The sequence below is a fragment of the Lontra canadensis genome, unplaced genomic scaffold (assembly GCF_010015895.1).
Source record: "Lontra canadensis isolate GAN:19392208 unplaced genomic scaffold, GSC_riverotter_1.0 scaffold371, whole genome shotgun sequence".
Classification (NCBI taxonomy): Eukaryota; Metazoa; Chordata; class Mammalia; order Carnivora; family Mustelidae; genus Lontra; species Lontra canadensis.
In genome coordinates, this window is record NW_022631365.1 from 94,589 (window position 1) to 120,196 (window position 25,608).

The following is a 25,608-nucleotide window of genomic DNA, read 5'->3' on the forward strand; positions in this document are numbered from 1 at the left end:
TCCCCTAACCATTTACTGATACGTGTCTCGAAAAAGAATAGGGCTATAAAAGATCACACGTTTCTTTATAATACCTAAACATCTTCCTCTTACTGCCTTTGATGTTGGTTTGCCTTAATTTTGAAATAAACAGAGTTGACTTTTTTAAAGCCACAAAACCTCAACACAAATAAAAATTAACAATAGGGAACTGAAACGAAGACTCCCAGCAGGCAAATTATATCTTCTACCAGCTACCTTGATGTGCTTGGCACAACTCCATCTCACTTTGAGGAATGGGGAAGGTCACAGCAAATTACAAGCCTCCAATTGGACTCCCGGATTTACACAATGACATATGTTAAATCTGGCTTATATTAAAAAGGAGAGTTCAGGTCTGTTGTCAAAGATGTCCTTCCCTACCCCCAACTGCCTTTTTCTCCCCCTCCCCCTTTATTTTCTCCAAGTGGGAGCTGACCCCCAGCTCTGGAGCTGAAATCCCAGGTGGGATCTCAGCAGGGGGTAAGGAGTGGAGGGGATGCATTTGCCTTTTAAAGGAAGACAGCCTGCCCCTGCTTCCCACCCACTGAACAGCAGCTGTTCGGGGACCTGCAGGTGGAAGGTCGGGGGTCGCTGGAATTGACAATGTTGCTGAAAAGTGATCTTTTGCCAAAGACCTGTGGTTGCCTCCTGCTGGGGTCTTCCAAATTCCTGGAAGATGCAGCCTTCTGTCCTCCAGTGATAATTAAGACTTGCTTCCCTAAGAACTGACTCACAATGACTCAAACAGGGCCTGGAGCCCTCAGCTGGAACATCAGCCACTGAAAGGAGCAGGTAACTGTTTTGGGGAAAAGTGGAAAATCACAGTTCCGATTGTTCCAGAATGTTTGGGGATCAGACCTGAAATCTCATCCCAGCTCTGTTACTTATGACCGCGTGATCTTGGCAACTTTTTTTTTTTTCCCTCTAAGACTCTGTTTCTCCATCTGTGTAATGGGCATAACGACTTCAGAGCTTTGTGAGGGTTTAAGGAGATTTCAGTGACTCCAGAGAACACATCCTGGGACCACATCACACTTGTTCTCGTGGGTAGCTGGGAAAGATCTCATCATTTAATAGCTCTTTTGGTTGCTGTGGCAACCCTGAGGAGCAGGCAGGACATTTTATTCCCATTTCACAAATGAGAAAGTAAAGTGTACAGAGGCTCAGCAATTCCTTCCCAGGGCCGGAGTTCCTCCCATGACGTCACAACGACCAGAGTCCTGCACCAGAGTCCCCAAGAAGCACCTCAAAATCCCTGTCATTCAAAGGTCTGATACATGCATTCCTTTCTGTCAAAACTAAGTCCTAAAATCCTTAGCCTTCGTCCATTAGCCTTTTCTGCTCCCCGTTCAAGTACCTCCCACCAGCTGCCCAGTGTCTGCTTTTGCTGACAATACAAGATAAAGTCGGACCCTCCAAGGCAAACTGGATGCATCAGCGAAAAGACATAACACTGGCTCTTTGCTTAAAAACTGAGAGGAGAGATGACTAAGTTGTCGTTTTTAAGTTTCTGTTGCTTTAAGGAAAAAAAAAATCCACTTTGGGGTCACAGTCGCATGTGCCTGACCTGGTAAGGCTCCTTCTTGTCTGTTCCAAGAAGGATTTTAACCAGTAATTCTGCATTCCAGGCCTTACACTCTCCCCCAAACCTAGACTATTCTCATAGTTAAAAAATGTTAACTTTCCCCCCGTGAGGCTTCTCTGCACATTGCTTTTTCTTCGTGTTTGAATTTATTACTCAGCACTAGATCCTTTTGACCTCACATTTGTGACTTCAACCTTTGCCGTCCATGCCAATTCTCTCTGGGCTTTGATTCCCTCTCCTCTGCTGCTTATTGGCATAACGAGAACACGAATCCTGAAAATCAGTAATGTCACCTTTCTTTTTGATGGGTGGGTATTTGGGGAGAATAATTCTCACTAGACGAGAAATGGTTTTAAGAAATGCATGTGTTGTGTATGAAATCCATATTCTGGGAATTGCAAAGAACTTAGCAGTTCATTTTTACTGCTGATGGCCTTTATTGTCATCCGGTGAAAAGAAAGACATTTCTAGCATTTCATATCCGCACGTGTGTTTTCTTCATTTGTTATTTAGTCTCGGACAACAACAAAAACTCTAATGATCTAACTCTTAAAGAGCACTGGTAGTGGGTCCGTCATTCTGTGAGAAATGAAATAGGTTTCAATTCCCAGAATAAGCTAGTTATATAGATTTAAGACACTCACTCAAAGCATTAAATTGGAAATTCTATACTTAATCTCCCAGGCCACACCATCTCAGCTTTCACTCAAATTGAACTTATTTAATTGACTTTGTAGAGATATTCCCCACCTGAGTTCAAATGTCTTTAGGTAGGTAACATTTGAACGCACGCAGAATAATATCGAATGATCTTGATTATAGATACCGCAGGAAACTAATTTAAAAAGTCTTCTAAGATGCTGCAGACTCCAACAGAATTGTGCAAACCCACACATGGGAGCCACTTCTAATATTAACTGTAACTGTGACGAGTGCTGAACAAAGCAGGGGAAGTACAAAGATCACCTGGGGCCAAGAGAATAGCTCCAGCTTTGTCTCTGTCTACTTACGTTACTTGGGCAGAGCCATTTGGGTCTTTTATTTTTTTGAAATAGAGTTTGGGCCTTCATTTTTTAACCTAAAAAGTTATGGCATTCGATGATTTCTAGGTGTCCTTTAATTCATAAAACTGACTGCTTAAATATTTTTATGCTATCAAAATATGTTTTAATGTCACCTGGGATTAACACATTTATTCATTTGCTAAACAAAAAAATATCTGGCAAGGGATGGGGAAGGAGCCATGTTCCCCAGACACCGGAAGCAGAGAGGTAACACTTGGCCCTGCCTTCTGGAAAGAGCTATCTTGCCTAACTCCAGGGCCTCATTCAAACTGTATCTTGTGTGAATGCTGCCCCCTGGAGGTGTGCAGTTTGACTTCAAGGGTCTGGGTAAACAGCCAGTGCCATGGGATATGCAGTCAATGACAAAGAGAAGAACAAAGTGGGAACACAGGGAGGGAGTGATGAGTTCTGCCCAGACTAAAGATTCTTACGGAAAATTTAAAATTCTCTCGTCTTCAAAAGCATTTTCTTTTATGGATCTGTGGAAGCAATGAAGTGAGGATGTGCAAATTCCTCTAAGGGAAAACACTTCTTTCCCATTTCGGACAACAGAGGTGTTTTAAAAACTTTGTTCTGAGGCTTACACAGAGGTTGTTGTCCCTTTAGCACACTTTGTCATCCCCCAAACTGAGCTTTTAGACCAATTCTTGCAAGTTAGAGGAGCTGGATCGTTCTACCAAGAGTTTAGATTTCACTTGAACCGGTGTTTGTGTGTTCATACACACAATCAGACACATTTCCAGGGACAGGGGAAAGAACTGGTGAAATGGAATAATAAAAAAATTTCAGTTGATAGGGGGATGGTTGGTAGGAAAGTTCTGAGGGAGTCTCTTAGCTTCCCCCAGAATCATAGGGTAGGTAAATGGAGTCTCCTTTCCTGTCACTGCTGCACATTATCATGTCATGGCGGCCAGGAGAGAAAAGCTGTGTCACAGAAAGAGTGAGGGTGTAGCAGTCCTAGGAGGATCCTGGGAGGTAATTTACTGAAAAGGACAGTAGGGTCTTCGCCACAGGGAAGAGCTTTAGGATAAGGATTATCATGTGTGATGTTATGACGGAGACTCCCTCAGGTATCACCGAGGCCTAGAACAGCTGAACCGCTTCTGATTAAACAGTGCCTCCTGTCACGAGGGGTCCATATCTGTCCTAGTTCTTAGTTGGTTGGCAAAACCTTCAGCCTTGAAGTGTAAAGCCAGCGAGCCAGTGTTGGCCCGGCTTCCTTCCTTTGTTGGGAGTGGAAAGTACCGTGGAAACACGATGCATTCACTCCGGTTGGAGAGGGCCAGATGACGACTGCCTGAGGCCACATGAAAGGCACCTGGATACCGCGTGACCACCAGGGAAGGCCACCGCAGGGAACGCGTTCACATTAGTTGCTTCTCCCAACGGGGGAGTGTCTACAGCTTCTCCTGTTTGCAGAGGGCTTGCCAAACATGTCTGCAAAGTATGCTCGAGTGTGTGGCAAACGTTTTTGCTAAGGAAACCCACCATTCAGGGGCTCCATGCTCCACAATTAGCTGCTTGTCTTCATCTGTCTCACTCCTTTTGTCTACAGACTGAACTGTGGACCTGTGCAGTCACTCACGGTGACAAGAGCCGCACACGGACTCTCGCCGGCCCCCTCTTCCAGCGAGCGGCAGCCAGGGAGGCCTGGGCAACAAAGACTCTGCTAACCCAGGCCTTTGAAGGCCCGAGGGAGCCGCAGCGGCTCTCTCCATGCCGGGGGCACCAAAGCCCGAGGCTTAGCAGCAAACAGAGGCTGAGTCGCCTAGCCAACTGCATGGATTTTCATTTTCTAGGGCTGAGGGTGTTCTCCTCACTGGCACTTGCTCGCAGCACCATTTCGCAGCCGGAAAAGATAACACAGCCCAGATGGGTGCTTATCCTGCCTGGGTGTTTAGAGCGGCCGGGTGCGAGAGGCTCGTCCCAGTGTGAGTCTTAGCTTGTCAAGAGCTTTGTCACATCACAGTGGACACCTATCAACTTGTCATTTCTTCAGCTGCTTCCCCTGAACGTGAAGTTGAACCAAATGAAATCTCACTTTTTGTGGGCCAGGAAAGATGGCCTCAAGAAAGAGCAGCTTTATGTGGTTCATCTCAATGGAAAGGATCAATAAGGATCAGCGTCCATGAAGTGGCTTCTGTGTCCCAGGCCCTATGGGGGGACTTGACCTGTGCTTCCTGTCTCAGTTTTTGTTCATGATATTATGTCAAAGTGCTAGTATTATCCCCATTTAACAGATGAGATGATGGAGTTTCCTAGAGATTAAAAAAAGAATGCCCACAGGCTTAGTAGTGGGAAGACATGAAAAAGGAACCCATGTTTGTTTGTCTCAAAGGCCTAAATACTTTCACTCTGTCAAGTGAAGATTTTTTTTATAGTCACTAGTAAGCCACACAGGTAGTTCACGTGAACTCAAAAGAAATAACTGAAACAATTTTCATGAGAAAATGACCGAGTCACTTATTCTGTCACTACCCCACCAAATGACGTCATCTCCGGTGACTCTGCTTACGGTCACATACAAATTCATTCAGGTCCTCAAAATTCTGCTAGTTTCCCTTTCTGGCTTTATCCCTTCTTGCTTTCTTTGTGCTCCATTTTCCTAGGTCACATCTTAGATCGTCTCACATAACGTGGCGGCCACTTGTCCACGCTGCATTTTCTAACTGAAATCAACTAGCCAGTCTGTAGGATCAGCTGCAGAAATCGTACCCATTCTTTGAGACCTGCTCTGAATGTCTGCTGGTCCATGACTTTTCCGTGTTGAGAATGCCTCTTCCTCCAAACTTCCATAGCCCCTTGAAGGCCTGTCCTAGTACCTACGCCTTCTGTTCTGACTGGTGCTATGGCTGTTTGGACACTTGCCCATCCTCCCCCCAGAGTAGGGGCTGGGGCAAACTCATCCTGTAAAGGGTCAGAGAGCAAATACTGGGGGCATTGAAGGCCATAATGTATTTGCTACAACTACTCTGCAGTTGAATTGTGAAAGCAGCCACAGATAACACAAAAACGAATGAATGTGGCTGTATGTCAATAAAGTTTTATTAACAAAAGCTGGCGGCAAGCTGGATTTGGCCCCAGGGGGCCCATGCCTGTCTTTGCTCCCTGGTTTCTGGTTGTGAGCAACTGTGTCTTCCTTGTGCCTATATCCCAGCTGTACTGGAGAGCACCACTCATAAATATTTGTGGAATCAAATAGAATTTGTAATTGCTGGGCTCGGAGATGCTGTGGTTCAGTGATGATGAAGGCCCAGGGAAGTCTGCAGATTCCTCTCCTCCTACAATTGTCTGTGCATGCCATTGGCTCTCAGAACCTCTTGACCTGCGGCTGATTTTTCTGTAGGCTCAAGACCTTGGGCAGAAGTTTCAAAGCAGGCTGACTTCTAAGGAGCCATAAAACACCACATTTTGTCAATGCCCTCTCCTCAACCTCACGAAAACACCGGTAAGGGTTACAGTTGTAGCAAGCCTCCTTAGGCTAGGCATCTGCTAGTGTAACAAGAAAACCGACACAGTGATTTTCTGATTCAAAAAGGAAAGAGAAAGGTGGGTCCCAGGGCTGGGAAGAAAACTACAAAGACCTTTCTCTTTCACTGAACCAGCAGGTTGCCCATCTGTAAGTGATCTGGAATGGAGAGCCCCTTGCCATTTGTGGGCTTTGCTCATGAATTTTGTTGCATGGTTATATGTAGGTAGACCTTCTAGAGGTTTGTATATCCATCCACAGCGTTCTTTCCGAAACACAGCAGCTCACCCAGACCACATTCCCCAGGCGCTGGGGGAACCTGCTTTCTTTGTTGACAATAGTTCATGTTGAGATGCTTCCATCCTTACATCCTTCCATCCTGACTGGGCATGTTCAGCAGGGGGTCTGTCCTGGTTTTATATTTACTGTTAGTTCCTGTCCTCAGTCAGCTCTGACCTCCTTCCTTCTTTCTAAATCACTTGATATGGCAGAGACGACCTGAATACTACTGGCCCAAAGCCATGAGTTTACTAGTTATAAGATAAAAAAAATAAGCATATAAGGGAAGATTCTTCAGGGATATATAATGACCAGCAATAACAGTGCCTTCGGTATGTCTCTCTTTCCAAAAATACATTTACTCAATTTTCTTTCTGTCTAGGACTGCGGCTGGGAAATCAGTATGGGTGAGAAGAGATGCTACTTCAGCATAAACAGAGCAAGAACCAATTTTGGAGGTTTAGTGTTGAAGGAAACATACCAGTTCCCCGGTCCCTACTTTCCTGATGGTGGATCCTTCCGTAGACACAGAGCCAAGTGCTCTGTCGGGAAGGCTGCACGTTATTGCAGAGGACGGGAAGGAAGTGGGTCAAGGGAGTAAAAAACAAAATCATGTTCTTTGCTGCCAAAGCATTCCGGACTTTTTCATTCTTGGCTAGGGGGAGTTACCAGCCTAACAGGGCTCTCTGCCGCGCTCCCTCCGCACCCCAACCCCTCTTCTGGGCCTCCCCTCCCCTCCTTACCAGAGCTCCTGCCTCTCAAAAGGAAACATCAGGTTATTTTAAAGCCATGACCTGAGAAGGCCTCTCGGGCAAGCCGGCGCAAGCTGCTTTCTGCAGGAGTCCTAATTGCACATCTGCAGCAAAGCCGACCCCCGTATTCTCCTGGAAGACAGACCCGTGTTTCTACCACCAGAGACCAGGGGGCGCCACTCTGCCGCTACAAGGAGCATACCCTTGGATGGTTATTTTTATGAGATCATGTTCAGGGATATTATTTAAGACAACCGAAGGGAACGCATGATACAAATTTCCCCCATTCACCGTAAGTGCTTCTCTTCCTTTCCATTTAGCTACTTAACAAAGATTGGACATACTGTGACTCCTAATCATGCCATGAGACCTGGTCCTTATGCCGGGCCCTGTGGCCAGCCTGCCCCGTGGTCTCTTGGCAGGAACTGGTTGATGTTCCTGCCTCGGGAGACAGGGCAAGGAAGGAAATGGAGTGAGGGAGAGATGGGAGGTGGGGGGTGGGAGCAAAGAAAAGGCCCGTGTTCAGCAGGTCCCAGAACTGATGTTATTACTCACATGTGTTGGGAAGCATTGGGGTACAGTTTTGAAAACTGTGGGGCCGAGTCCTCAGGGCCATGGGGCGCAGCGTGGCTGATCACCATCATAATGGGCCTATGGGGATACATTCTCTTAGACATTTTGAAGTAATTAATGCTCTCGTTAGTGATTAAGTCTGTGAAGTAGTCCTGAAACATACATTTGACACAAAACAAAAATTACAAAAGGTGACATTCATCAGACGGCATTTGCATACTGCTTTCTTCAGAAGCGTCTCACTCAATGAAGGCATGAGGCCTGAAGCAGGAAGGAAGGTGATAACTTCCCAAAGCGGCAAAACATCTTCCCAAACGGACGAAATCAGTTGCCAGTTACTTTCTAGGGTGACTAGCTTGGTAACACGCAAAAATTTTATTTTAAGTAAGGGCACGACTTAGCAATTAGGAAAGAAAAAGAGTCCAGTCAGTCCTGTTTGCCCAAGATAATGATCAGATCTGGCAATCCAAACACTAGAGCCCATGAAACACCGGATACATATTTCATTCTCAGATTTCATTGATGTAATTCTTTGACAAAAAATTTAATTACTTCAAGGGCAGGAAACACCCACGCCCACTACAAATTCACAGTTGCAGAACACGCCCACCCACACACACGCGCGCGCGCGCGCACATGCACAAACAAAAGGAAAGGTCTTTTCTTTAAATTCAAAATTCACCTGTGGGAATTATACAGTAATTGCTAAATGAAAGCCAGAGCTCAAATCTGGGTGCACAGGGAAAAGCTGCAGTATTTTATCAATTAATTCACTTGAAACAGTAAATATGGGGAGCATTTGATTTCCTGCAGACTATACTGTTAATTGCACAACTAAAATGATACAGCTGCTGGGATTTGAGCCTGACCGGCTAATAAAATGACTTGAGCTGCCATCCGAGGGACTGATGCAACTCTGTAAAGGGGAAGGAAGAAATGGAATGAAAAGGAACGATGAAAACTTAAACCACCTGCTTCCTCTAAGTGGGTACTGCTGGCCTGGAGCTCCACTGCAAAGTTTATTCAGAAAGTGCCCAGACAGCATTCACAGTGTCAGAGGCTCCCAGGCATGACTAATCACATGTAGATTCAAGGACCAGCACAGCTGCCAAAGCCATGCCCAAGGGAGGAAATCTGTGTCACATGTCATTGTGAGGACAACTCCACGGGCCATCACCTTCTTCCATGGGAGTGTCTGTTTCATTCCTTTTTCTCACTAAAAAAAAAAGCCATATATTCTTTTCGGACACAGTTGTCTTTGACACTTAATCAGCTGTGATAATGGGCAAGTTACGCTAATTTTAGTCTTTGGAGGGAATCTTGATTACTTTGCTCTCCTTAGGACAACAGGGAAAGAAAGGTTAATAGCTTGAACAAGGAGCATGAAAGCATCCCTACAGATAAAAAATGATGGCAGTGACAATTAGCGCACTTTGTAGGACATTGCTCAAATCTGCCTCCAAGGTCCCCGCCAGCTCTCCACTTTGATGAGTCTGGAATCTTATTAGCAATGTTTGTGAATTCATTTGCATTCATTGTTTTCTGAAGGGGACGGAAGAGCTAGACTTATACCTTATCTCCTACTAAGTTCCTCCAGCTCAAATCAGGCCAAGCATAAAGCCAGCACCATGCCAAAATTAAATCAAGCTCCTTCTCTCCGATTTCCACCAATGGCTCTTTCGTAGTGATCTACGCTAGATAGAGCAGATTGCCGGCTTCTTTTAGACAAGAGGGAAGAGCTGGGCATGGCTAGAAGAGAAGAGGATATTTTAGGCTAATTAGTGGGCTAAATTCGAAGATATTTTCCCCTTCACTCTTGTCGTTTGAAAATTGTTTTATTTTTGGTTGGCAATCACAAAACCTTTGTGAATTTTAAAAAGTCTAATCTGGGATGCATTTGTCAGAGACACAGAGGGATGTGTCGATTTCAGTTTCTGTGAACAGATTTGGAAATCTGAGGGTTGATGGCCCCAGAGAATGCTGTGGACTTTCGCTGCCATGGGGCAGATGTCCTTGTCACATATCAATGCTTGGTCAGACAGGAGGAAAAGCAAAGAATGTGGTTTCCTGACCTTCAATTATTGTGCTTGTCTGCTCTAAACCTGAAGCCACAGATGAAATGCACTTTCACGCCAGTGAAAAGCAAAATGGTACAAGAAGAACACTGGATTATGTGGACAAATCCTCTAGGGAGCAGAAAAATAAAACAATATCACGAGACCGAATGGAGGCGTCTATGATTTTCTTGATGATACTTCATCAAAGGCTGATTGCCTTTCATCCTAATGAGGGAAAAAAGAATCACTATTCAAAGTCAGTGTTCCTTGAAAGTCTTTTTCTTGCCTGGAGTTTAAAATTACCTTAAAATTTCTCATTCTAACATTGTGAGAACATAGAAAGCCAATCTCGCGGATAAGTTAACTCACTGAAAATGGCTTTTCCCCATTATGCACAAAGTAAATTGATGCAGTGTAAAAGTGCCTGAAAATTACCTTTGCATAATCAAATCCATGCTTTTCTTTGATGCCATTGCGACAAACAGTGTAATTATAGAAACGAGAATTCTTGATTAATCCAAGCCATTCTCGCCACCCAGGAGGGATGTAGCTGCCATTATATTCATTGAGGTATTTTCCAAAAAAGGCTGCAAAGGGGGAAAAAAGGATTATTTTCTCATATGAAATGATTAATCACAAATAAATGCATAAATGCATAAGTATGAAATTAGGATTTGAAAAAGGGGAGTAAACCAAAGTAAACCTTGCTAACAGTGAACGCCGAAATAATAGTGTAATACTCTGATTCTTTGGCAAAGTGACAGACGTACATTTCCCTTTTGAATAAAAAAGCATAGCACCCACATACACAGATTATAGTGCAATAAAATCACCATAATGATCATGGTACTCAGGGTGCATCCATTTCTTGTAGGTCTGCTGGGATGAAAGCAGAATGTATCCTTTTGTTAAGTTGATGTAACAGTCAGAGAAGTAGCCAGTGGCAATGTGGAGTGCTGTCTCTGGGCAAATACTGGGGGACTGAAAATTCAGTCTTGGTGAGAAAATAAGTTTTCTAACTTACTATTTGTGAGTTAAAAATTATGAAAACAGTATAGAAAAGCTTGTCTTTGGGTTTGCATATCCAGAGTACAAATTTTCCAAGTCAAGGAACCACGGTAAACTCCATTTCTTAGGCGAGGGTTTCTATGCCATACACATTTTATGGCATTGGTGTTCACATTATGTGTCTTTTATGAACGTGTATGTCTATTCTTGATAATGAAGGATTCTGCTGACGCAGAATTACTGCACAGATGACTAACTTTCATAGAATCATAGTCGCACAGAAGTATGTGGGACACTGACGCTACTGTTCATTGACGAGGTCCCTAGGCGACTTCACATTTCTAACTTTGGCATGTCACCCCCAAGGAAGGCCACTGGGCAACAGAACTTACGATCCTGTCAGAGGGAAACTTTGGATTTGGATGTGGTCCTCTGCCACAGATGATGAAAGGAGAGGGGCAAAGAGAGAATAAGTAGGGCAGGTTGGGGTTTCGGGAACAAAATGTGTTAGATCTTGAAGTCAAATGCCTTATAACTATCAGAAGGGGAGCCAAAAATGAAAGAGGGTATCATTACTTTTTTCCTTTCTTTTCTTTCTTTCTTTCTTTCTTTTTTTTTTAATATGTTCACTTGAATCTAATCACACTGTGTTATCACCACAGAACGTAAATTCAGGTTAGACAAGAGAGCTTCACAAGTGTAGGAAAGCATTCTGGAGTATACCCAAGTTTGTGGGTAAGGTCTGACCAAATCACCTTGCTGAAAAGTCATTAGCCACTTCGATTATAGGTAATGTGTCAACATTTAGGATTCTTACAGAGAAAATACACTGCATATGTTTAAGAAGTGTTTCTCCTTTACCCTTGCCTTAGTACTTAAAATCCACATTTCTATTTCAAGATGACATTCAAAAATTACTCTAATACCGCAGCAGCGTAGCTCGAACTCGGCAATTACAGAAAAACCAAACTGGGATCTGTTGTTAAAGTATTCTCATGTTTACATGCATGATCCTGAGATAAAGCCTACTTCCAAGCAGCTGTGACCAGTTTTTTAAGGTTTGGTGTAAACACACACACATTTCCATTTGTGGGGAAAGCAGAGACTGTTATAGCCCATACGCTGTTCTGAAAAGGTTCTTTAAGAACCAACCAGCCCTCAAAACTTCAGGACCCAATCAGTCCATAAGACAAGGAGGGTACTATTCCGAATAGTTGTAATTCCACCAGGAAGGCAGGCATAAACAAGCCCTGTTCTGGGTAACCTACATGTTTGGTCACTGTAGTAGCCATAAACATAGCATTCCCCTTAAGTAAGAAGGAGTAGAGAAATTTTTATATATAGATATAGAGGGGTGTGTGTGTGTGTTGTGTACACACACGCTTAGACCTGTGCATATGTGTGTATGTAATACACACATGCAGGCAAGCTTTAATTTTTCTGATTTTTAATCAAGGCCGCCATCTTTCATTTTAGGGAGAAACTCTGGCTAGCCAGATGCCTTCCGTGTCAAAGCCACTGTGCATCTTCACTAAACAGGCTTCAGGCGCCTCCACTTACACACATGAAGTAAGGTAGTTCCTGGATGATGAGCCTGGGAAGATGAAAACAGATCCCTGAATCAGGCAGTTTACTGGTATCGCTTTTCAAGCACGCCTTTCTGAATCTCAGTCTCGCCCACGGCACGTCATATCTGTGTCTTGATGGGCTAGCTAGCTTGCTTTCATCCTGATGCACAGCTACCTGTAGGATACCCGCAGCTGAATGTTTTCCTTACTCTTCATAGAATCGTCCAGAATGGAATGAATTCTTTTCCCTTCCCAGTTTACTTCTCTCCTCAGATACCCTTTTCTTCTCTGAGAGTCATAATCGTCTTCCTGGTTAACCAGACACGGCACCCCAGGGCCTTTCCCGGTTCACCTGCTCCTTTGGTCCCCTTGCTACGCGGAAGCCACCACCTGAAGGTTCCATGTGGATAATAGCTCTTGAACCTGCCCCTCTTTCTCCAATGACTCGACACCCCTCATGAATACTCTCAGTCTCCTGCCAGCTCCCCTAGCCAGCCTTCCGGACCTTTCTACTCTTAATACCACCTTCCTGAAGACTGACTCTGGGGACATCACCCATTGTCGCAATCGTGGATGGACCCCCCCCCCCCTCAAATTTCACTTGATAGAATCAAGTTTCATTTGATAGCATGCCATGCAAGGACAAAATCCCTTTCTTTCCATTTCCAACCCCAGCCCACATTCTTGGTTATCTGTCCCTCTCTCTGAGGCATTTTCTCTGTTTGCTCTGGTTTTCACCTCTCTGCCTTTGCCGGTGCTAGTTCCCTCATCTCCCCGCCATGTATCAGGGCTAGACCAGGTAACATTCTAATCCCAGTCTTTGCCCAGTCCCCACAGCGATTTGTCTCTGTGGCTCGAAGGCCATCTTCCCTTCCCTCCTTGTGCTACAGTCATGCTCGTATGTAAGGTAATCCCCCTTAGCCTGTAGGGCTTTGAGGGCGAACACTGTCTTTGCCTCATCTCTGTACTCTTCCTGCTCCTCATCCTTGCACATAGCATAGGGGGCTTCATAGCTTTCGCTTCTCTGGAAACTGGAACTGGAGTTCATGGGCCTCTGTGTGTTCTGGGGATTCCACAAGTTCTAGACTGATGTTTTCACTGAAATCAAAAGTGGCTGAAGCTGCCATTTTTGATTAATTTTCTTTGAAGAGCTAACTCAAATCGAGAAACATAGCAGTGTTTATTTGTTGAATGAATGCTTACATGTTGAGTCTGCAAATGAGTATATCCATCAAGCAGTCAGTTGGCTTAATGCCCACTGCCTGGTTACCCAGCCAAGCCCTGGAGCCGATCCAGGGGTGTGGGACAAAGCATACAGGATCTCAGGTCAGATAGGACTCAGGATTTCCCTCCGAGCTGACTACGTGCAGTAGGAATTCTTATGAAGGTTTCTCGTCTGCAGAGACCAACCACCTTTTCACAGAGAACCACGAGATGATTTTCCTTTCTGACGAAAGGCAATAATGACTTCCAGTCAGAAGGAGCAGACGAGGGCCACACCCCACCAACATGACCTCAGAGGGGACTATTTCCAGGAACTTTTCACTCAATAAGCTCAAGCCCGTCTCTGTCCTCTGGCCTGCTCCTCATCTCCAGGGTTCCCTGCCCCCTGCGCCTCCCCCTTTTCTCTCCTTTCATCTTAAAAGACGTAGAAGAGTACAGGGGTTTGGAGTATAAACCCCGGAGCTGGCCTGCCTGGGTTTAAATCCTGGCCATGCTATTCACCAGCTGTCTGTCCACAGGCAAGTCACTTGGCCTCTCTTCACCTCCAGTTCTCCCATCTCTAAGACCATGAGGATCATAGTAAGAACAGCGGTAGGGTTGTCGTGAGAATCCAGTGAATTAAAACATATGTAAAGTGCTTCAAACAGTGCCTGGCACCTAACAAGGGCATATTAAATGCCACCTCTGCTCATATTCTTATTAGCAGCTCCATTACTATGGTCCTTCCAACCCTGAGTCCTGACTCAAAGTCCTTTACCACCCTGTGCTATGAGGAAATCTTGTCTGAGTTCTGCACTTGTGCACTTGAAAATATTTCTACATCTTTTTCCTGCCCAATCAGACTTATTTTGTGGCAACAGATTCCCATTTGGCTTACATTTTCCTGCTTCATTAGTTTGTAGATTTTTTTTCTGGCTTCATTCATTTTGTTCTCTGTTGTTTTTTCCACTGGGGGCAGCCATGACAGGTCATTCCTGCCCTTCCCTCATGGTTGTCCTTGTTGGGTTAGTTACCGCTGCTTTCTACCCATTGCCACGGCTATAGCCACTCCCTTAATCCTCCCCTTATAAACTATCCCATCAAGTCTCTTTATAGTCCCTGTTACCGGCTTCAGAACTCCCTCCAGGTTTTCGCTGTCTTTGAGCTAATGGAGTGTAAAATATGTACTCAGGATTCCAGATGTGCCCTCACCCATCACATTCATTCCAAGAGAGACCAGGACCTTGTGCGTCACCACGCGGCACCCCTGGTGCCCTGGGCTTCAAGTTACTCTGGCTTTTCTTGTTGCCTCATAACACTGAGACTCATTTGTAATCACCCCTGGCCTCTTGCAACATTACGCTTCCTGGCAGTGCTCTGCAATTGATTATCTGGGCTTCTAATTATTTTCCTCCAGATGTATTAAATCTCTTCTCCCTCCCTAAGGTGAATTTTGTTTTCTTGCCCATAATGCTATTGCATTACGTATAGTATGAAGTTTTTCTTATCCTTTGGCATTGGCAATTCAGACAATTTACTACTATGGGAGTATATCCCGAACACACCAACTACCCGTCCTGTATCGTGTTCTTCTCTGAGACACCATTAAACACTTCCCTTCACGGCTATTTGAGAAGGTGGTAGAGGGGTCAGGTGACAGGGTGAAAGATCACAAAGACCTGATTATAATTAGTGTTGACTTTATGTCATGCTACTTCTGTCCAAGACTATCTGTTACATAATACTTTAAAAATTCCCCTTCAACTTTTTTGAAGCAAAGACCTTTCAGTCAGCAATAGGAACTACACAAAAGATGTCTGATGCTGTGAAGAAGTTAAATCTTACGTAATATAACAAACGATACACTAATTGAGCTTTTACTCCGTGTCATTGATAGGCTTGGGGTCACAGGATTTTACTGGTAGTAACTGACAAACTAACAACATACATGATTTTGAACCAAGTTAAAACTGCAATTCCCCAACTGGACTGTAAATCTAATGAAGACAGGGATCTTTATATCTTTTTATATCCCAGCATTTAGTGTAATTCCAGGCATCAGTAGTTCAAAAAATGTTTGCTTGACCTCATGTTACTATCAAAAATCTGTAATGTCATTATTCACTAAAATTAGAATATTAGTGTGTCTTACTTTAGGTCATCTCTACATTTTTAAAAAATCCCATATTGGACAGCAAATAAAATATATATGCTGTAAGTAACATAAATAAATTTCATAAACTAAAAAGAAATGAAATCAGAAACTTCCTTTGTCCAAATTATTTTGTTACAAAGGGATTTTTTTTCAAAAGAATTTATTGCAGTTCTCCATTAAATATAGCCCCTTCTCCCCAAATGATATGAAGTAAAATGAGTATGACTAAAATTTAATTCACATGTGATTTTATGTATCATGTATTCTGACTGTAACTTGAACACTACAATCTTTCAATGAATCAATATAAAAATTATAGGGATTATAATAAAACCACAGTATAATTTTAGACAGGAAAAAACACTAGGAATCATCCTAATTTAATCTCTGTATTACATATATGAGTTGGAAAACTAGCCTATGCAAGTTTCTCTAAACAAATTAAAGGCAGAGATGTGATGTGGCTCTAGCTCTCCTCAGTCTTGATTCAGGGATTTTTCTGACATTTATTGTTATCTCGCAAACGTGGATTGTTACTTTTACCTTAAAACTAATGCCAGGTTTTACATTCAAGTCTATCGAGGTTTTACATTCAAGTCTCACGAGAAATTCACACTAATTTTTTTTTTTGAGCGGAGAGTCAGGTAGGATATTCATTTTTATGATAGATCATCCAGTATCATTCCCACTTCACTTGTCTGAACATAAAATGCAATAGACATGTTGCTCTATTTTCCCCTTTTGAACATTTAAGCTGTTGGAGAGTCATATTTTCCATGAGTAAAGTTAGAAAAAATTCAGGCTATAGCCAGTCCAAAAATATGCCTCAGTTCTGAGAAAGAAAAATCATGTCATACGATGGTAAATATAATATTGGATCAATTCAATCCATTGAAATCCATGTATTCTGGATGCCTCCCAAAATCTGTCTCTTAGTAATTTGTCTTCTTGGAGTTATTCTTCATAAAACTGATTACTGCGTTGTGCTTTTCTCTCGATGAATATTTATGTATGATACATATCTCAATTTCTTACATTATTTTTCTTGGGTTCTCAGCTAAACATTCCAGATAATGTATTCATTATTAGAAAAACAATAAAATCTTTATATATCAGCTTTTCCCCCTCTAGGTTAGTAGATTATAAATGATTATGTTGGTTTAATACCCCTTCACTCATTCTCTTGACTTCTTAAAATGCCTGTCATCCTGCTGTTCTTATTTGTGTATTTTCAAATGGGTCTCTATCCCTGGCTAGATCAATAAACTGTTGTTAAGAAGGCATTTTTGCTTCCTAATCACCTGAGATTCTTCATTATTTTCCTATCAAAGATAAATTTAAATTGTATAGATCTCTATCACTGCCATTTTCGTCTTCCAATTTGTACTTTTGTCTGATTCATTAAGGGGCACATCAACATTAATTTTCTTCTGTGAAGATCATCCTTTTTCTATTTTTAACTATTTGGAAAAGTCCTTGTTTCCTTTAAAGAATTCCTTTTCCTCTCTACGATGACTCACTATAAATCCAATTATTACCTAAGTGTCTAGACCCCTGGGCAGAAAGAAGGTTGGCCTCAGAATCAGACTAGGTTTCCAGGAGCAAGTCTTCTACACTGAGAGAAGACAACTGGGCTTCACAAAGAGCCTGACAATTGTCACTGGGACAGCCTTATGGTGTGCAGTGTCATTTGAGACCCCACCCATATAGGCAGGGTAGCACACTGGCAAGAACCCTGAAGACCAAGGTCCTGACACCTGCTCCCTGCATTAGAAAATCGGATGTGTCACTTTTAATCTTGGCTTAAATTTGCTCACCTGAAAATAAGGGACTCCAACTAAATTCTCTCTGTTTTATCTTATGTCTTATGATCCCTTGGTAGGGTAGATACAGCATAGTCTAATTGAAACAAGTACCAGAATACGCTATGCTTCTTAGAAGAAACCAATTTATTTTATCTTAGTGACCTGGTAAACTTCGCAATGGATGGCATTTTGATTTTTGCTTTTGCCATCTGGAAGCTTAGTTCCACATAGGCACCCTCCCCCCCCCACAACTCCACAGTGGGAACTTTGTACGCCTAGCTTTGCCTTGACTTTTACTGGTACGTCTCTTCATTTCCATTTTCCAGGGTCCTTACTGTGTTGTATCCTGGTGTGTTTTACGTGTCCCTGAAGAAACTCTGGTTTGAGCCATGACAGAAACGTACATAAAGAAATAAAATGATGGAAAAGGAAAGACTCTGGAGTCAGATGTGCTGAATCCAACTCAAGACTGGTTAACCTGTGACCCTAGACAATTCCTGAGTCTTTTCGTCTTTGGTAACATAGGCAAAGCCAAAAGAATTCAGTGAGACAATTCCGTGAAAGTGCGGGCTGCATGGCAGGTCAGCAACAAATACTAATTTCCTTCTTTTCCCTCTTACTTTTTTCTCCTTAGTTTCTTTGAGGTATTACTGACAATTGAAAATTGTAATATATTTGGGGCCTCTTGGTGACTCAGCCTGTTAAGTGCCCGACTCTTGGTTTCTGCTCAGGTCATGATCTCAGGGTTGCAGGATCAAGCCCTGGGTGGGGCTCCACTCTCAGTGTGGAGTCTACTTGTCCCTCTCTCGCCCTGCGTTTGCAAGTGCTCTCTCTCTCTGTCTCTCAAATAAATAAACAAAATCCTAAAAAAGTTGCAATATATTTAAGGTGTAAAACCTGATGGCCCGAAATACTTAAACATCGTGAGATATTCACCGCTGCCAAGCCAACCAACATATCCATCACCTCATACCTCTACTATGTTCCCTTTTCATTTCTTATATGGTGACAACACCAACCCCTCTTAGCAAATTTCAAGTGCACAATACAATATTGTCAACTACGGTCCCATTGCTGTACACAGTTTCTTCAGAACTCATTTATCTTCTTGCTTTTTCTTGATTTGCTCTGAAACAAGTTAGCAAAACCTAGTGGGCCACTCTAAGTCCTATCAGGGTTCCCTGTGTCATCCTGCATCTCTATTTCTTATGACAGAATTCGTCCATATCACTCTGGATATGGGGAGAGTCCTGATCCTTCAAGCTATGTATCTGCTACTAGGTTTTAAATGATAGGGAGCCTGGGAGTTTGAAAGGCATCAATTTCACATGATGCTTCTCACGAACAAAACACAATTTGGTGGTTACAATTAGGAACCAGGCTTTAGGGGAACGTTTCTGATTTTGCTTCTGAGTTGGTCACACGGTATTTGAAATCTCCACCTCAGTTATAAAACAGAGCCAAGTACATTTGCTGTCTCTGAACCCTACGGGGATGTTTGATGGATTTGCAAAGTGCCTTAGAGCTCTCAGATGAAAGGTGCCATAAATTTAAATCACTTACGTGAGAAAACACACTTAGGATAAGGCACTCTGTGTAACCTAGTTTCTTTCCAAAGCATAAGCAAACACCCTTGAGAGTCATGGGAGGAGATTTTAAGATGCTTGTGAATGACAACACTATCATAGTCAAAATCAATATTTTTATCCATAAATAACAAGGATTAAGTGCCCACAGAATGCTCTGCAAAAGAAGCAAATGGCCTCATATTTTTCAAGTCCAGTGGGAAAGATTCATTTCATTGTTTAAAGGTATTTAAGAGAATACATTTGTTTGAAACCCTTTACTTCATCATCTTCAGAATAGAGAATCCGTAGACCTAAAAATCATTTCCAACGAGATTTAATGATGATATCTTTAAATCTTATAAGTCTAGGTGGCTCTGAAAAAAAAAAAAAAAACAAAACTAGTTTTGTTCTCCCACTCTTCTATAAACATCCTTGTTGCCTTTCAAAAGGAAGCGTTCAGAAAACCCAAGAGAATATCGACATGCTGAGAATTCTCTCAGGTTTTATTCAAAGGTTTTGGGGGTTAACCTTACCAGAAGGAGCTTGTTTCTTTCTTAGAAAGACTGGCATGACATTTATGACTTCTCTTGAAAGAGACCCCCAATTTTCAAAAGACCAAGTAACCAAAAACCTCTCCTTGCCCTACACAGGACTGGGGATGACTTCCCTTCATGGAAGATGGGCATGAACACATGGGACCTAAAAATAACCACAAATTGGCTAAAGAAACTCCAAATTCTCTTGATTTTAGGAATGAATGAGTAAATGAATCAATAAGGTATACCCCACTGGTTTCTTCATTCAGTTATTTATTAATTCAAAAAATCATTCTGATGACCTATTGTGTCCCAGATCTTGAAGTAGATGCTAAACAGTTTCAAAACCTTTGTTGATTTCTCACTGAAACAATCAGCAGGAATTTACTGACACCTAAGACAAGCCTCAAGCTGAACCATGATCCCTTGAGATCTGGGAGTTTGAGGTAAGCAGGTAAATGGGGGTGAAAACTGTTCTGTTGCGGATCCTCTTAGAAAATTCCAACCGTTGTGTGCTCTGATGAATATAACATTTTCATAATGTGCCCCCCTGAGCATCACTTTTTTCCTAAGGGATCTCACATTGGTACATTCTTTAGAGCAAGCAAAAAAAAAAAAAAAAAAAAAAAAAGGGGGATAGGGAGGCTCCTGATAGAGGAAAAAAAACCCAAAAAACAAAACCAAAAACCTACACTACTTCCAATTGTTGGAACTTTATATATTTCATGACGAGGCATTTTCCTGTATCTAAGAAGTACCAGCAGAGGTTCATTGGCTAACAAGTCCACGTTTACCTGTTCTGTAGCCAGTGTTGTTAAGATATACAGCAAAAGTCCGAGGTTCATGCATTGCCTGCCATGAAGGTGAGGAGCAGTTCTCATTGTTGGTGTAGACGTTGTGGTTGTGCACATACTTTCCGGTGAGCATGGAGGACCGGGAGGGGCAGCACATGGGGGTGGTCACAAAAGCGTTGGTGAAGGTGGCTCCCCCATGCTCCATAATCTTTCTTGTTTTGTTCATGACTTGCAGGGACCCTGGAAGGCACAATTCCAGCATTGTTTAGCAGAGCGCACCACATGAACGCCCATTGATGTCATGTCACTCAGTGACTCTGTTCCCCTGATTTATTAATTTCCCTCCATCGGCTTGAAGGAGTCGATAATTTGACAGCTCCCATTTCCAGAACAGAATTAAACATTTGGGATCCGACCATCTCAAGCATTTTGCAGAATAATAAAACACATTTCAGCTTCTCCTCGCCTTACTCACAAAGAAAAAAAAATGCAGGCTAATCTGATAATTAAAGCTAGAATTTTAGATATGGAGCAAATTCAAAGGCCAGCAGCCTTTTGAAGATTACCAGAGAACAAGAGCCTGTTACACAGGGCATCAAAAGCCCAACCCACCACATAGGCACAAAGCTTGTGACCTTGAGGAGGTTACTAGTTACAATATTTTAATCATAGGAAAGTAAAGAGGAAAACCATTTTTTTCCCCTATTAAGTAAAAGGTCCTCCAAAATGCCTGTCTTTAATTAAAAAAAAAAAAAAATCTTCATTGTAACTTGGTATCCTCTAGCTAAGTCACCAAATACCTACCAGTTTTTCCATCCGGATAACATTGCCAGTTTATACTTTCACCTGTTTACATGTAATGTTAAAAGGGAGATTGTTTGCTTATGAAAGAGCAATGATTCTATTGCACTCCAAAGTATTTGCATAGAGTAAAATATTCCACTTTGACTGCAAAGGATGAAATTGTAACTTAAGATTGCTGGGGGAGAAAAAAACGACTTCGATTACTCTATCCAGCCAAATACTGCTGCTGAAACACATCCAAATACTGCAGAAAAAAAGCACAGGCTAGAATTCAATAGTCTTTTCAGGACTTGTCAAGAAATGCACTACAGAGCGCCACAGCCAAGCCTATTGCATTTGAATCCTGGAGCCTCACATTTCCAACAGGTCCCACTTCTTCCAAAGAAAGGGAGAAAGTCTATGTAGTTTTCCAGCAAGGAAGGAAATCGTAATGCAAACCAGGCAAGCATTCAGAGCAGAAGAGAAGTGTGCAATGGTCCAAAAAGCCACAGTAAGCCTGATTTTTTCACGTATTAGCTCTTACTGTTCACATGAAACATATGAAAACAGGAGGAAGGTTTCTAATTGGGTCTCATTAGAGCTCCCTAAAACAGGCTTTAGTGAAGAGGATTCCTAACTGCTTCCCCCCCCCGCCCCCGGTTGTCTTTGGGGGATCAAGCAACATTTTTGTAATTGGTGAATAACGTGGAGCTAGTGCCCACTTCATCTCTGGGCTGCTCCCCCAAGTGTAGCATTAACAAAAGAAATGGAAAATTCTCTGCTGCCTCGGTCTTTAGCAGTAAACTACCTAGATGAGAACTGACGTATAGAAATCACTTGGGGATATTTGCAAAGCCACATAAGAGCATGGAGATAGCAGTAGTGGTACAAATAAGGTTAGAGAGGACCGAAGGGGATGCCTGATGGGAGTTCTGAAACAAGAGACGAGGACAAATGGAAGGGGAGCAGGAAGAAAAACACAAGATGGGCGAAGTGTGTTTGTGGCAGTGTGGGGAGGACAGTGTGTGTGCTCTGGAGGTGGGAGGATGTTGAGGGATGAGTAGCACATTGAATTCCTAGGATGAAAAGGTATATGGAGAATTCTCTTGATGAAACATAGGAGGTAGAGTTAGCGAATGGCTTTGAGGCTGGGCAGAGATACTTGGTCTTGATAGAAGAGCCAAAATGAGGGCAGAATTGTTTCTCTGTCAAAGGCATGAATGACACGTTATGGAAAACATCTTCAAGGGGAGTTGTTGTGGCAAAGGGGGATGGAGGTATGTGCACTGAAGAGGAAATAAGCTGGTCCATCAAGGTTATAGCCAAGAGGTCGCTAAAGCCATCCGGCAATGAGGTGATGCAAACCTGAACTGGATTGTGCCTCCAAAATGGAGGGAGGTTAGAAGAAACAGATCCCAGAGACGTTGTCATGCATCAAAAGGTAATGAGTTGACTCATACCTCAACGCTTTCAGCACAGGAAGAAAACTGGGAAAGTAATGGTTTCACTGTTGCCTAAGAATTAGCTAAAAACACAATTGTCGTGTAGAAGATCAAGGAAGTCCATTTCAGAAATGTGTTTTATATTTATTGATTAGATGGGGGAAACGTCCTGCAGATGGAGACAAGTAGATGGATGGAGACATGGGAGTGGGGAGAGAGCTCAAGGTAGCAGTTCACGTCTCTTCACTGATTCCTCTCGCCTCTTTACCTCTCTGCAGTGCTTACTTAGTGTGGTATCTGGAATTTTTGGGAAAACTCAGCAAACACTACTGATGGATTTTCACTGCCTACTGCTCTCTTTATTACAAAGAATGGGCTCTCAGTTTCCTTTATGAGCTTTAGCTCCACTCATATTTTAAAAAAGCACCAGAAACCATCCTCAAAGCCCCTGAATCACCAGCAATCTTCTGTTTACAGATTCATTCAGACTACACATATAGGACGGTAGGTGGGAATTGGATCTAAGGTAAATAATATATAAATTGGTACTAAAACTTAGCCCAATTCATAATCTGGATTTACCCCAGCAAGGGCTCCCCTCCCATTCCAAATGTCACTCCTTTAACGAACTAGGCAGATTATGTTGAGGTCCTAAACGAGCTGTCCAAATTCCAATCAGTCCCCAAGTCAAAGGGCTTGTTGAGGCCATTTGGTCCCCAGAGTCACCGTAACCACTGCAGCCCTGCAATTAGGATTCATAAAAGTGGGTATCTGGCCTGAATTTTCTCAGTAAAAAGAAGATTCTGACACAATGTTCTTCCAACTTTAAACATCACTTGGAGCGTATGTTCCATCAGGATTCTGGGCCCGCCCTGAGATGCTGATTTTGGAAGACTTCCGGAGGCACTGGATGGAGAATTTGCACTTTTTTTTTTTTTTTTTAAGATTTAATTTATTGATTTGACACAGAGAGATCACAAGTAGACAGAGAGGCAGGCAGAGAGAGAGATTGAGAGAGAGAGAGAGAGGGAAGCAGGCTCCCTGCTGAGCAGAGAGCCTGATGCGGGACTCGATCCCAGAACCTTGAGATCATGACCTGAGCCGAAGGCAGCGGCTTAACCCACTGAGCTACCCAGGCGCCCCGAGAATTTGCACTTCTAACAACCCCCCTGGTGAGGCCCTGGTGAGGCCGCTGTTCCCTGCCCACGGACCACACTCGCGCTCACAGAAGTAGTCCAGGTTGAACACAGAAGCAAGGATGCCTAGAGCTGAGAGAGACTTCGGCAGGTACCCCTCAGCTGCCCATCCCGAGGCTGGAGGCTTCTGCAGACAGGAACCGGAAACATCCCAACTCGGACTTCCTGTCAGCCAGGTTCTCTTCGGAGGCCTTCACACCCAACAACTCGTTCAGTCCTGACGGTGAGCCTTCGTAGCAGGTGCTCTTACCCACTGTTCCCATATAAATACCACAGATGATGAAACTGAGGGGCAGAAGGGCTAAATAACATTCTGAGGGACACATATACCCTAGGGAGCAAAGCCCGGAAGCAACGACAGGCGATCCGCTCCAGACACCGCGCTCTGAAGCTCCATCTCGGCTGAGTACGGGCTGTGACACTGACGTTGTCAAGACCGAGAAACAGAGAAGGTGTCTGCTCAGAGTCAAGATCCGTCTCACTTTCCACAGCCTGATATTTTCTGCTTCATCTGGCCTCTTAGGGGAGACACTGACGCACACGAATGCCCGCCTCCCGCCCACCCTGCCCCCAGGGGCTGAAGTGATCTCAGGAGCTTAGGCCCAGTGAGGGCTGAGTGGGCTGCCCACGTGTCTGTCCTCGTAGCTGGCGTGAAATGCTGCCTCTGATCTTGCTGGGTTCTCTGCAGAGGATGGAACACAGGAACGCTCTTTCCTCTGAGTGAGTGGGCACTGGGAAGGAAAGCACGAGGAACCTTCTTTTTCACCACTGTGTGATGACTGATGTCGGGCAGTAACATTGTCTCGCACAGCCTTCCTCACCACTGAGACCGCACTGTGGAAACCCTCAGTTTCCTTGGGAAACTCTCCCGAAAGCTACTCTGTGATAAAACTCGTCATTCCGCAGGTACAGCTGTAGGGATGAATGAATGGGACGATGTCCTGCCTCGCTGTTGGAAGGGCTCAGTTTTGTTTTAAGCTGCAACTACTCACCTCCCTAATTTCAGGCCTTTGGGGCCTACAACGCCAATCGTGCTGATTCTCAGTTATTAGAACTATTATTTTGTAGGAATGAGAAGACGCTTAAGGCCGAAAACTAACAAGATTCACAGGGCAGGGGGGCACCTGGGTGGCTCAGTGGGTTAAGCCTCTGCCTTTGGCTCGGGTCGTGGTTTCACGGTCCTGGGATCAAGCCCCATATCGGGCTCTCTGCTCAGCGGAGAGCCTGCTTCCCCTTCTCTCTCTGCCTGCCTCTCTGCCTGCTTGTGATCTCTCTGTCAAATAAATAAAATCTTAAAAAAAAAAAAAAAGATCCACAAGGCAGGACTTAGGAGGGTAAGAAAGAGACAGCTAAGAGCTCTGAACTTGAGCTTGTGGGGAAACATCTGGATTTGGCCACAGATCAGGCTGAGCAAGTCACCTACTCTCTTTTGGTCCAAATGTCTCATCTGTAAAATGGAGCTAAGAATCATTCTCCAACTAGTTCACAGGGCCGTTCAGGAGCAAATGGCAGGACAACGCTCGCTCGCTGTTAGAGCGCTTTACGCAAACGCGTGTTACCAGGGGGCTGGGGCTGGACTCTGCATGTGCCTTAACTCACCGCGTTAATTTTCTCCTGAATTTTCAATTACCCTGTCTGTAATCTACATCTGAGTTCTGAAAGCGGGGATGAGACTAAACAGGTTGCCACAGACTGAATATTCGTGTCCCCCACAAAATGCATATGTTGAAACCTAATGACCAGGACAGTG

The 25,608-nt window shown here is 43.5% G+C and overlaps 1 protein-coding gene across 1 annotated transcript in view; it reads right to left on the reverse strand.

Annotated features, from left to right (window-relative positions):
- LOC116862902 (extracellular sulfatase Sulf-1-like) overlaps positions 1-23,985 on the reverse strand; it is a gene marked incomplete at its 5' end in the record, with an annotated part of 71,708 nt that extends 47,723 nt beyond the window's left edge. Inside the window, 4 exons of the mRNA XM_032850348.1 lie at positions 7,726-7,895; positions 10,236-10,387; positions 20,438-20,677; positions 23,874-23,985. Of these exons, the coding sequence (XP_032706239.1) occupies positions 7,726-7,895; positions 10,236-10,387; positions 20,438-20,677; positions 23,874-23,985 (674 nt within the window). The remainder of the gene's footprint in view (positions 1-7,725; positions 7,896-10,235; positions 10,388-20,437; positions 20,678-23,873) is intronic.
- Between the last annotated feature and the right edge of the window lie 1,623 nt (positions 23,986-25,608).